The 12,968-nt window shown below is 47.1% G+C and overlaps 1 protein-coding gene across 4 annotated transcripts in view; it reads right to left on the bottom strand.

The window, feature by feature from the left end:
* LOC144151392 (uncharacterized) overlaps positions 1 to 12,968 on the bottom strand; it is a 458,541-nt gene that overhangs the window by 225,992 nt on the left and 219,581 nt on the right. For all 4 annotated transcript variants that reach the window (XM_077682433.1, XM_077682432.1, XM_077682435.1 and 1 more), the window contains one exon: positions 464 to 664. In XM_077682433.1, the coding sequence (XP_077538559.1) occupies positions 464 to 664 (201 nt within the window). The remainder of the gene's footprint in view (positions 1 to 463; positions 665 to 12,968) is intronic.

Here is a 12,968-nt window from a genome sequence, read left to right as displayed (position 1 = left end):
CGAAGATACCGACACAGAACATTTGCTGTGGACGTGCCCTTCATTGCAAGCGGCCAGAACACGACACCTTCGAGGCACAGGCCTCCACCCTGGCAGACACCCTGACCTTCATCGGTGGATATGGGGTGGAAACGGGAGTTAACCTATACTTGTAGCATAGCATTTATGCCAACGGGCATGCTATCGCAATTTGAAAAAAATGTGGCACTGGCTGTGTCACTGCGAAGATGGCAACATTTGCTTGCAGTATTAGTGACTAAGGCAGCCTAACTAATGCTTTGCTTCTCATTTTTCCTTTGGAGTAAGCACGCCAGAAGGCCGAAACTACTGCTTTTGTTTTCCATGCGGTGAGCCCGCTTTCCCTCGTCACGTGACTAATGACAGGGCAACGCCACGGAGAGTGAGCACACTGACGAATTTCAAAGACTGGTTCACTCGTGCAAGCGGGTGCGAGAAGAGAGACCTGCTTGATGGCGGAGCGCTTGTTGTTGTCGGGGTGCTGCAGGGCCCAGCGGTCGGCGTCCTCGCCCCCCTCGCCTGTGTTGGACTTGCCCTGCACCCGGTTCATGGCGATGGCCAGCGTGGTGTGCGCCTCGATCGAGATGCTCCCGAAGCTCATGGCGCCGGTCACAAAGCGCTTGACGATCTCCTGGGCGGGCTCCACCTGGGAGGGGGGGGGGGACACCAACTGGTCAGGACTCACCCACCGGGAAAACATGCGCGTGCCCCCCCTCTCCTCCCCAGCTTAGCTGCCTTTCCTCACCGCTCCCGCCGCATGTCCACGGAGGTTACACACAAGAATGCTGCCTGCCACTGTGCAATGACAGCACAATTTGGTAGAGAGGCTCACTGCTACATTTTCGCAAAGGTGGGTGAATATCCAGGTCTGGACTGAAAATTGCGTATGCGTTGTAACGATTGTAACAACCGTGGGCTCGGCAGCAGCGTACTGGGAAAAACGCTCCTGAACCCCTTTTCCTCATCGATCCAGGCGACCACTGCCTGGCTGCAAGCGCACCCATTGTTTGAGGACCATCTCGGAGGCATTATCGCCAATGCGCGAAACGTGCAAGCCAATGTTTAACCAACTACAACTTCATGCCTGTCACCGCTACTACTGTGCTCGAGTCTGGAACGCCACACCACGCGGGTCTTCAATTCTCTAGAAAGGGCCCCGCATCAACCCGGCAAGCCAGTGGGCTCGGCAGCAGCGTACTGTGCAAAGCGCTCCTGAATCCCTTCTAGTCCTCGATACAGGTTAGTTCTTACATTCCTGCTAAGAAGCGACACCCGTTTTTCAGTGCTACTGCCTTGCCCACTGAGTGTAAGAGAGTTTCTAAGTGATGTGTGCGGCTTCAAAGTGAATCTTTATGTGGCGACGGGCCTGCAGAAAACGAAATGTTGGAAAAACTGCCAGTTGGCCACAGCAGCATGCTATCTTCCATAAAGGACACTTGGAACCGGCAAAATAAAAGCGATAAAAAATTACCGAACTGATGAACCAAATTGTTGGCCTGGAAACTCAACTTTCCAGCATAAACCCTTCAAAACATGGAAGTTAATAATCTGAAATCAACCATTACCAGCATTAAAAAGACGTCGCTTACCTTCTAAATAAAACAGATGATTTGGAAAACAGGAGCAGAAGAAACCATCTTATAATCTATGGTATAGACGAACAAGACGAGGAATCACCTGCCCAGGAAATAGCGGATGAGATAAACGCTGTGCTCCAAACAAAACACGGAATCAGAGTTGAAGGCTTTGAAAGGTGTTACAGGTTGGGCCGGCGTGGTGAAGGAGGCCGCGCGGTTATCATTGAGCTACTTGTCCATCGAGAAAATTGAAAGGGACAATTGTATCTGTATGATAGGATTTTTCCAAGAGGATAAGGGGAATCCGAAACAGGTTACAGTAAACCTCCAGTCAGCAGAAAAATGCCAGGCCAAAACAAGACTGTTTGTAGACAAATTCAGCATGGGACAAAGAAAGCAACACACGATACAAAATTAGTAAAAACAAGTGATCCGACAAGCTTAGACCGGTATTCACTACTTCAAATGTGAACTGCCACAGCGCTGTAAAGCCTGTTGAGCTCGAAGGATTACTTGTTGCTCATAACACGGAATTGGCTTTGCTGAGTGACGATATTGCCGCGAACGATGTATGGGTTTCTTTATTTATTGTTTGTTTACTGCCCGGCCACGCTCGGCTCTGTTATCTGTGTCCCAAGCGAAGCGCGTCTTCCATTCTTTATTTTTATGCCGCACGGGCTATCTCATTCAAATAAGCAGAGTGTTTCGCCCTAAGGTCACTAGCCCAGAATACTTTTCTTTGATCTACAATGTTCTGGATGTAAATCGACGGTTCCATAAACACTCGTGCCGAAAGATAAAAGCCTGCAGAGCAGACGTCGCGGCATTCGAATCGCCAGAGATCGCCTGCACACGTCCTTTGTTGACTGCTGCTTCGCCGCCTGTGCATCCTTTGAGTTGTTATGGGAGCACAAGTTCACTCCAATAAACTTGTTTCCCTTGAAAATAACTGCGTCGTCTTTGACTTCGTGACATTTGGTAGGAGCTGGGTAAATGCACCCTAAGCCCTAGTCAAGCCGATAGGCAAGCCTTACTCGTGTCAGCCTACGACAGCAACGTCTTCAGCCGGAGTTTGGACTGCTTCCGGATAAAGCGAAGAATTCTAGAAGACGTCGTGACCACCCCCATGATCAACGCAGGCACTATGACCAGCGCTACCAATCCTGCCCTCGTTCTTCAGCAACCCAGGGAGCCCCCATTACTCCATGGGTCGCCTTCGGAGGATCCCGAAGACTGGTTGGAGCAAGTCTAACGGGTCAGGCTGTTTAACCGATGAAACGACGCGGAGACACTGAGGCAGGTGTCCTTCTATCTTGAAGATTCAGCACGGATCGGGTTCGAGAACACTGAGAGCTCCCTAGAATCTTGGAACGAATTCAGAACGCAATTTTTAACGACGTTCACCACGGTTGTGCGAAAAGAGCTGGCCGAAGTGTTGCTGCAGACGCGGACACAACACCCTAACGAAGGCATGAAGAGACTTTTCAGGCGTTCTCACCCTTACATGGCGGAAGAAGAGAAGTTACGGCTCCTAATGCGCGGCGTGAAGGAAGAACTGTTTGCTGGACTTGCCCGCAATCCGCCCAAAACCGTCGCCGAATTCGTGACCGAAGCCAGCACGATTGAAAAGGCCCGCAGTACGACCGCAACTTTGTCGGCGCGGCCAATGCGAACTACGTCAAAACAGCACGAAGATTCCGGCAGATAGCCTACGCGAGACTATCCGCGCAATAGTAAGGGTCGAGTTCCGGAAACATCTTCCAACGCCGCCGATACCCCAAGTCGCTTCTCGTACCGACGTCATTAGAGAAGAGGTGCAGCAAGCGCTGGGAACTTCAAGGACGCCAGAAGCACCCCGCGAGCCGCAAGCGATGGCCTACGCGGCTGCTGACCATCGCCCTCGTCCACCTGCGCCCTATCGTTACTAGGTATCCCCTGTCGCCGGCCCGACTAGGAAGACCGACGTGTGGCGAACGCCCGACAATTGTCCGCTGTGCTACCACTGCGGAGAGGCCGACCACTGCTACCACTGCGGAGAGGCCGATTTCGCACGCAGCAGCGGCCACGGGCGCACGCTTCAGCACCGCTTAATTTTGCCCAACTACCTTGCAGAGCCATCGACTACTCTATCGCCGACGCCTAATCTACCGACTGGATAAGAAGCTGCCGGCACGACGACTATCGGCGATGGACGCTGGGAGCCTATAAAGGAACGCTTCTCCGAGGCCCTGGCATTTCGCACGCAGCAGCGGCAACGGGCGCACGCTTCAGCACCGCTTAATTTTGCCCAACTACCTTGCAGGTTGGTTGCTTTTTGCTCCACTGTACTATAAGTTAGTTCTTCTTCTGCTACCGTTGCTGCTGCTGCTGCTGCTGCTGTTGTTGTTGCCGCTGTCGTTTTTTTTTTCTCAGCGATGTCTGAGGAAAGCTTGATAGAGTGCCTTAAATGTCATGGCCAAGTGTCCAAGGGTGACACGTTCATAACATGTGTTTCCTGCAATTACCCTTACCACGTTGGAGATTGTTCTGGCCTTAGCATGTCTAAATTCCGCAAACAGAAGGACTCCGTCAAAGCTGCTTGGAATTGTGCAACCTGTCTAACGGCTAGTAACAGAGGCGCATCTGTTCCTAGTGAATCGAACGCCTCGAACATTGAGCAAAAACTAATTGAACTTAACGATAAGTTTTCCATGCTCATTCCGCTTGTCGCAAAAGTAGATGCTCTTTCCGAACTGATCACGAAAGTGACCGGTATTGAATCGTCAATCGCTCACCTCTCTGATCTGCACGACAAAATAATGGAAAAACTTGACAAACAGGAAAACGATATTGCTTCTTTGAAGAAGAGGGTAGAACGCATTGAATCAGGCACCTCGCCGGTGGTTGCGCAGATGAAGCGTCAGCTCAATGACCTCGAGCAGTACAGCCGGCGCCAGAACATTGAAATTCACGGCATCGAAAGAACTGAGAATGAAAACTTGCTGGAAAAAATGAAAGACTTGGCGCGAACACTGGAACTGCCCGAGATAACGAGCTCTGACGTTGACGCCCTTCACCGACTACCAGCACGTGCCGGTAAAGAGTCTGTTGTAATTGCGCGGTTTCATTTAACCACTCTTAAGAAAGCGTGGTTAGAGAGCCGCTCGGCCCTTAAACTAAAAAAGCCTGACATGCGTATCTTCGATAACCTGACTGCTTCCAACAAACATCTCCTGTGGCTTGCGCGAATGAAGGCGGAAGAAAAATGCTACCGCTTTGTGTGGCAAAAGAATGGGCACGTGCTGGTCCGTAAGGACGAGGGCGATGCTGTCATTCGTATCCATGATGAACGTGATCTCGAAAAACTTGTTTAGGCAGTTTAAGCGTCCGATCTAAAATGCGATAGGAATTTCCAATGCCTGTCGCAAAGAATTCCTGCTGCTATCATGATATTGCATCTTTCTGTAATGTTGTATCTACGCAACAGAAACAATCAGGTTTTTTTTCTTATTATCATTTAAATGCGCAGAGCTTACGGAATAAAGAAGAAGAACTGGACTCCTTTTTATCTTCTGTAGACTATAATTTTGATGTGCTGGCTTTTTGTGAAACGTGGTTTAGCGGTGACTCTGATATCGTACAGTTCGATGGCTACAATTGCGAGGCGTTGTGTAGAAAAGATAGGAGGGGTGGTGGCGTGGCCCTTTATGTTAAAAATAAATTTTCGTATAATGTTATGCCCGAATACTCTGTTATTAATCCGCATTTTGAGTCCCTCTTTATTACAGCTAACGTATTCACGCTAGGAGTGATTTACCGCCCGCCCTCTGGATCCTTAGAAGAATTTCACAACTTTTTTGAGCCAATGTTGGAATATTTTTCATCTTTTAAATCGCCAGTAATTATTCTAGGTGATTTAAATATAAACATTTTAAACCAAACTGATTCAGTTAGAGACTTTCTAGATATTCTATCACTAAACGGTTTTTCAAATCTTATTGATGTTCCCACACGCATAACAGCCACTTCTGAGAGTCTGATTGACTTGTGTCTCACAAATCTTGATAAAAGCGATGTTAATGCTGGTGTACTTACTACGGCTATCAGTGACCATATGTCTCTTTATTGCCTTATTCCGAAACACTCGGTGCACAGGGTTAAACCTATAGCGACAAGTTATAGCATTAGGCCTATAACAACGAGTTGTATTAATAATTTTCGACAGCTTGTATCGTCTATAGATTGGGGTAGAATTATGCAAGAAACTGATCCCAACGCTATCTATGGTGCATTTTTTGATAAAATTATTGGAGCATACGATCGTGCGTTTCCGACCAAAATAATTAAGAAGAGTAAGAAAGCAAGAAAACCCTGGATAACCAATGCACTTTTGCGTCGAATAAAAGAAAAAAATAAACTCTTTCATAAATTCATAGGAAACAGGGACCTGAGAATGCTTATGGAGTACAAAAAGATCAGAAATAGGCTGAGCTCTGATATTAAAAAGTCCCGTATTACTTACTACGCTAATAAATTTGCCGAGATATATTTTGACCCTCAGAAAACTTGGCGCACTATCAAAGATCTACTACGGAAAACACGAACTGCCGCTCCTAAGGAAATTAAAATAGATGGGCAGATATTAACTGATAATGCCCTTGCTAACGAGTTCAACCGCCACTTTTTGACTTTTGGAGCGTCGGAGGTGACCACTTGTGTGGATTTTGAAACGTATATAGAGCATAATCTGCCACAGACCTTATTTCTTTACCCGGTTACCCAAGTTGAAATTGTTGGTATAATTAACAGCCTAAAAAGTAATGTTTCGTGTGGTTTCGATGGCATTAAAGTGGCTCCAATTAAAGCGGTCTCAGATTTGCTATGCGACGTAGTTTGCCACCTAATGAATACGATTTTGTTCACAGGAATATTTCCGGATAAAATGAAAATTGCCAAGGTTTCCGTTTTACATAAAGGTGGTGCTCTTGACTGTATTTATAACTACAGACCAATATCAGTACTTCCCCTTTTTTCCAAAATAGCAGAGAAAGTTATAAATACTAGAATTACTCAGCATCTTTGTAAACGCAACCTAATAACCGAATATCAGTATGGGTTTCGGCAAGGTAAATCTACTGAATCAGCATTATTAAGCATTAGAGAGAAAATTGCAACTAATATAGAAAATCAACTGTACACAATAGGTATCTTTTTAGATTTTAACAAAGCTTTTGATTCTATTAAACATCCAATACTGTTTGCAAAGTTACCGTACTATGGAATAAGAGGAGTTCCACTTCAGTTACTGCATAGCTACCTGACTAATCGTAGACAGTTCGTTGTGATTAATAATCTGCAGTCGGATACGGAATTAATAAATTATGGAGTTCCGCAAGGATCTATATTAGGACCAACACTATTCTTACTGTATATAAACGATATTGTCAACATCCCACTGACCTCAGACATTGTCCTTTACGCCGATGATACGAATGTTTTTTTCACGTCTAATAACCTTTCCTCTCTCATTCCTACTGTCAATCTATGGCTTCAAAATTTGTCCTGCTGGTTAGACGCAAATAGGCTCTTATTGAATGCTAAGAAAACCAAGTACATTGTCTTCTCCGCCGTTAATAAACCAGTTCATCTTAATACATCTATAACGTTTAAATCATGCCCGCTAGAACAGACTTCAGAATACAAGTTTTCAGGGGTACTATTTCATGAAAATCTTCGGTGGACAAGTCACGTGAACTTTATAAAAGGTATCATTGCTAAATCACTTGGTATGCTAAATAGATTTCGGACGTTGTTACCAATACGAATAAAACGGCAACTTTATTTTAGTACAGTGCATTCCCGTATACAATATTGTTTATTAGTCTGGGGGGTTACATCGAAGTATAATTTGGAACGACTATATATAATGCAGAAAAAAGGTATACGATTCATTCAAAATCTATCTAGTCATGATCACACATTTCCATACTTTTCCCAGAACCGGATCCTTCATATAGAAATGTTGTACAAACAGCGTTTGCTGGAAATGGTTTTTCTTGAATTCAAAGCAAATCGTGAGCTGTTCTTTGACACATATACAAACACGGAGACACCATATAATTTCAGAAATAAAGGCTTTGTCAAAATTAAGACGAGAACTAAATACGGCATGCAATTAATAAAATGGCAAATTCCGAACCTTCTGAATTGTTATCCAGCATTTCTGGATACAATAGACAGTTCTCCCTCCTTGCTTGCCTTCAGAAAACTTTGTAAAACTTATTTCCTCGAACAATCGTGACTTTTTTGTATATTTTGTTTTTCAGTCCTAAAGAACAGGCCTTAAGGAACAGGCCTTAATTCTTTTGGCCTTAATGGTTATGTGACATGTTGGTGATGTATGTGTTGACCACAAATTCTGTCATTTCTTTTTCACTTATATTGCCTTATCGTGTTTGACACTCGTGTTTGACACTCTGTATGTGTTTTTTTATTGTATGCGCTTGATAATCTGCAATGCGTTTGAACATTTTATATTTTATTCGATATAATGATTGATTCGATGCAATGTTTGATGTTTGATGATTTAGTGTGTTTTGAGCGTTTGAGATCCAGCAATCTGGTTTGAAGTATGTCGCGCTCATGTTGTCTGCTGCGTGTACTGTCTGGTGTCGAAGGCCCAGTCAGGTGGCTTTCAATGCCGCCTCTTGCCTTGGCACCAAGACAGACCGCTATTGAACATCGTTTTTGTGAATAAACAATAAACAAACAAACATCTACCTACCATCGCTGCCGCTACAAGAGGCTCGGTTTGAGAAGGTTCTGCCTCGACGCACCACGCCCCCGACACGGCGAGCGCCCATCTGAGATCGAAGAATACCTGTCCAACACGAGCCGTGGACCAGCCCGTTTCAACCGTTCGCCGTCGCTCTACCAATACCAGTCGCTGAATCGCCGCAGTTTGCACGTGGAAGGTCCCCCAGCCCACGCGTGGTAAACTAGAAGCAGCAACTTCTGGAGGTGAAGTTGCACAATGGCGGAAACATGAAAACCCTCCAACGACGCAACGACTCGCCGAAGACCATGATTCACGACTTGCCCTCAGCCCGACGACTCGATATAACCAGGACGTGACTCCCGAACACGACGACAACGACACGGCACGACGCGTACCTGACATGACCAAGCCTGCCGTTAAGAAAACGACGATAACGACGACGCATAGTGCTAAACGTTCAAGACGCCCACGCCGAGATACGACGCCACGACGCACCCGGAACTCGTGGAAGACGGCATCCGACGTCCAGTTGTCCATCGACGGCATTGATGTAGTGCCCTCATAGACACAGGAGCTGACTACTAAGTCATGAGCCGATCATTCACGTCTAAGATGAACAACTTTACGACCAGATCGGACAGTCCGCACATACGCACAGCAGGAGGCCACCTTGTAACGCCCAGTGGAACGTGCACATCACGCGTCACCATAGACGGCACCACGTACCCTGCTGCGTTCGTCATTTTACCCAACTGCACCTACGACGTAATTCTTGGAATGGGCTTTTTGATGGACAACGGTGCAATAATCGATCTGCAGACCAAGTCAATAACTTTTTCCACCGATCACTCCATGACTCGGGAACAGAACCCCGACGATCGTGCTGCTGTAAGGAAGGATTGCCGATGATCATGTCACCCTGCCACCCCACGCAAGCTTGATGATCACCGTCTGCTGTAAAAATTCTGCTCCGGACGTCGACGCTATCGTAGAGTGATCAAAGGTTCTTTCTCGCCCGCGGTGTCTCTGTCGCAAGAGGCATTGCGCGCTTCAGGGAACATCAATCCCCCGTTTTGGTCACTAGTTTCACCGAAGAGTACCCGCATTTAAACAAGGGCGCGGCAATTGCGCTCCTCGAAGAAACCCAAGAAAGAAGTCACGTGATCGCGGTCGCCGACTTTGAACGCACACCCGAAGGCACCTTCAAGATTCCGCATGCCTTCGACGTGAATCCGGCGCTGCCGCAACAACAACGGAACAAATTATTGGCTTCCCTGCGTCGCTACAGCGAGTGTTTTTCATCGAACTCAAAGCTACGTCAGACACATCTAGCGAAGCACCGAATAATAACCGAATATGGAGACCGACCTACCCGACAGTCACCGTACCGCGTCTCTTCACACGAGCGGGAAGACATCCGAACTCAAGTCGACGACATGCTCAGCGACGACATTAAACAGCCATCGAAAAGCTGCACCGGTCATACTCGTGAAGAAAAAAGACGGCTTATTAACGTTCTGCGTTGACTACCGATAAAGCATCGTTTGTTCCGGACAAGCGCTGGGGGAACTATAAAACACGAAGTCTTTCGAATAAAACAAACTTGCATTTTCTCTTCATGGCTCCTTTAATGCCGTGCAAAACAGCCACCCCGTCGTGAAGCATGCCATTTGACAGAGCAACTTTTATTGCTCGATTATTCCTAGATTTTCCACACTCGAAAACTTGGAACGGTAAAACTGCGCTGTAAACCTCCTCAAGTACCAAACACTATTCGCAAAGTGTTTCGAACATACATGCACCTCTACTAGTAAGGGACCCAGAGGTCCCTAAGAAAGCAAAAAGTGAAGTAGAGTAGTAAAAAAGCCAAGGGCTTTCTTATTTGGCGAGGACCCGTTCCTGAGGGCATTGAAGAGGCTGGCAATCATGCGTCTACCCTCCCAGTCGCATTCCCAATGCATTGGAGATCACTCGAGATGATTGGAGATCACTGGAGATCTGCAGAGTTGAGCCAGTGGCATGCTGGCTCAACTCTGGATCAAGCGTTTTAGTGGAGACCTGTACGCAGCAGCAGGCTACTCTGGAAGCTGTTATAACAACAACCTGTGGGACCTCAAGAAAACAGCACAACATGGGAGTGAAGCCTTGCCAAAAGGAAGCAACAACGGAGAAAATGAGCTGACGCACCTATGCTCGCCTGATGTCGGCGATGACGCAGCATGAGAAGGCATCGGAAAGCGGGCAACAGCGTCACAGTTTCCTGTCCGTCTCGTGCTTTAGGGTCATTCCTTTCAGCAGAAAACAATCTATTTCTTTTTAACCTGCAGTAATTGGCTGCCTCGAGGCAAGCTATTCCTGATTTATTCGTGCCTTGTTCGGCTTTCATCGCAGAGGTCGGGGATTTGTGATACTTCGTGAGTTAAATAAGGGAGGTTTGGCTACGTCGTTTGTAGTATTAGCACGAGCGGGCTTGCCTGCAAGATCGGCGCGTGGCAAGCGTTACCAACGCCAGAATTCCAGCGGCGCGTCCCACTCCATTTACGGCTGACATGGCTTGCGTAGGGGAGACTGGGGATGTGCGATAGCTTTTATCGACCCAAATGCGGGAGCTTTGGTCACACCGCTTGTAGTACCAGCATAATAGCATCTCAGATCGGTGCGCAAGAACCAAGCATTATCACTGCCCAAATTGTTACACAGCCTAGCTACATTCTTGGCCTCCTGGCGTGGTCGAGAGGTTGAGAGCTTGGCTGCTTCTGCTGCCACGATTCCTATCTTTTTTCTGGTGAGGGTTTGATCAGCTTTTTTTACAGTGTAAACAATGGGTGCCACAGTACCTTGCCTTTTAATTGACGTTTGACTCTAACCTCAGTAGCAAGACAGCAGTAAAATTTCTTTTGCTTACGTTTATGAACTAGTCCACACATACTCAAGGCAGGGCACCAAGTTGCAAAAAAATAAATTGTTCGAAGTGCGTTTTTGTTTATCAAAATCTCATATTTTGTTCAGATTTGACAGTGATAACTTGAAATACACTTTTCAGGAATTCAAGACTGGCCCGCGAGCATTTGTAGCAATGAATAAAGTAAGACAAGTATATTTTTATGGCAAATCTGCATGCAAGCAATCTGCATGCAAGCAATTACTCCATGCAAGCAATCGAAAATAACTGCTAAGTGGTCAAAAATAACTTTAAAAGGATGGCAGAGTTCATACAAACGTGTCCACAAACTCACGTTGACGCAGCGCCTGATGCGTGATTTTGTCGCTCTCATGCGGTTACTCGCCCACTCCTGCGTGTCCGCGCGGTGCCGCCGAACGACGCGCGTGATTTCAAGTTTATGTGGTTAGGGCCATAAACACCAAGGTGTGACGTTAGCCCTAAAGTCCTAAACCTTAAAATGGGAAGTTAGGCGTAATGTTTTGTGGCTAAGAGCCTTACGGCACGCAGAGCCACGCAATTCTTCTCGTGTTGGATTCCTTGGTGCTCGTCTGAGTTTTCCAAGTCGCTCTGGCCATGTCGAAGTGGAGCAATCGCATAGACACCGGCGTCTTAACACGAGGGACCCAGGTTTTATTCCCGCTATAGGAAGTGTTTTTTTCTTTGACTTGACCCCCGATCCTTCATCATCCTCGCCAGAGAAAGTTGGCTTCCCTGCAGGGCGTATTGGCTTACAATGGCATATCAGTGAGGACGCTAAAGCTTCGCTTTAAAAAGAAGGCCAAGCATTTGCCGAGCACGTGCACGTGAGCATGGGCCTCGCGGCAGTTAACAAAACCAAGGTGTGCGTGCCTCGCAATGACCGCCTAGCCAGGCATTGGCCAAGAGTGCGGCGACTGCCCAGCAGTTAACGAAACCAGGCAAAATGCCGAGCACTCGTGTGTGCATGCTTCGCGATGACCGCCCAGCGTCCTCTGTGCACGTTTGTCAGGCCAGGCACAGCCACTTAGGGAGATCGGCCAAGATTGCCCACCGACCCAGGCTCGGTGGGCAACACTGTGCTGGGACGGCCCATAAACACCGACGAGCACAGCAGCTCCACCAGCAGCAGGATGCGGGCCGTCGCTCGCCTGGAGGGTACTTACTGCGACCCGCCCACGTTCACGAATGCGGGGCAAGTGGGCCCATAAACCCCAGCCTGTACTGCGGCAACACTTGGTCGGAACGAGAAAGACTCCAGCGCTCATCATAATTGTGGCAACATTAGCTCGGGATGAGAGACACATGTCGGGAGACACGAGAGACGAGTGTACGCCCCTCCAATGATTATCACCTCCAAAAGATGAAAGAAGCCCACACTTATAGCAACAATGATGGAGCAAGTGTCTTTGCGGCAGCGAAGAAGAAGCAAAACGGTTGCAATCGTGGACTTAAACATCACGGTCGTGAAGGTTGTGTACAGCCTCGCTACCTTCAAGTCTTGTGTTAGAGTGAGCTTCCTTCATTCACAGGTTGGTCGTTTCAGAGAACAACCAAATCGTGTGCATAGCAAGGAAGATTTTTCTTCCTGCTACTGGCAATTATTTTGCGGCAAACACAGCAACAGTATCATCGTTCTTGCTAAAGACCAGCTAATATACGTCATAGAAAACAGTAAAACACAGATGCGAGTATT

The sequence above is a fragment of the Haemaphysalis longicornis genome, unplaced genomic scaffold (assembly GCF_048455015.1).
Source record: "Haemaphysalis longicornis isolate Haplotype H1 unplaced genomic scaffold, Haemaphysalis longicornis Haplotype H1 scaffold_9, whole genome shotgun sequence".
In the NCBI taxonomy this organism is placed as follows: Eukaryota; Metazoa; Arthropoda; class Arachnida; order Ixodida; family Ixodidae; genus Haemaphysalis; species Haemaphysalis longicornis.
This window is presented reverse-complemented; position numbering and strand designations above follow the sequence as displayed.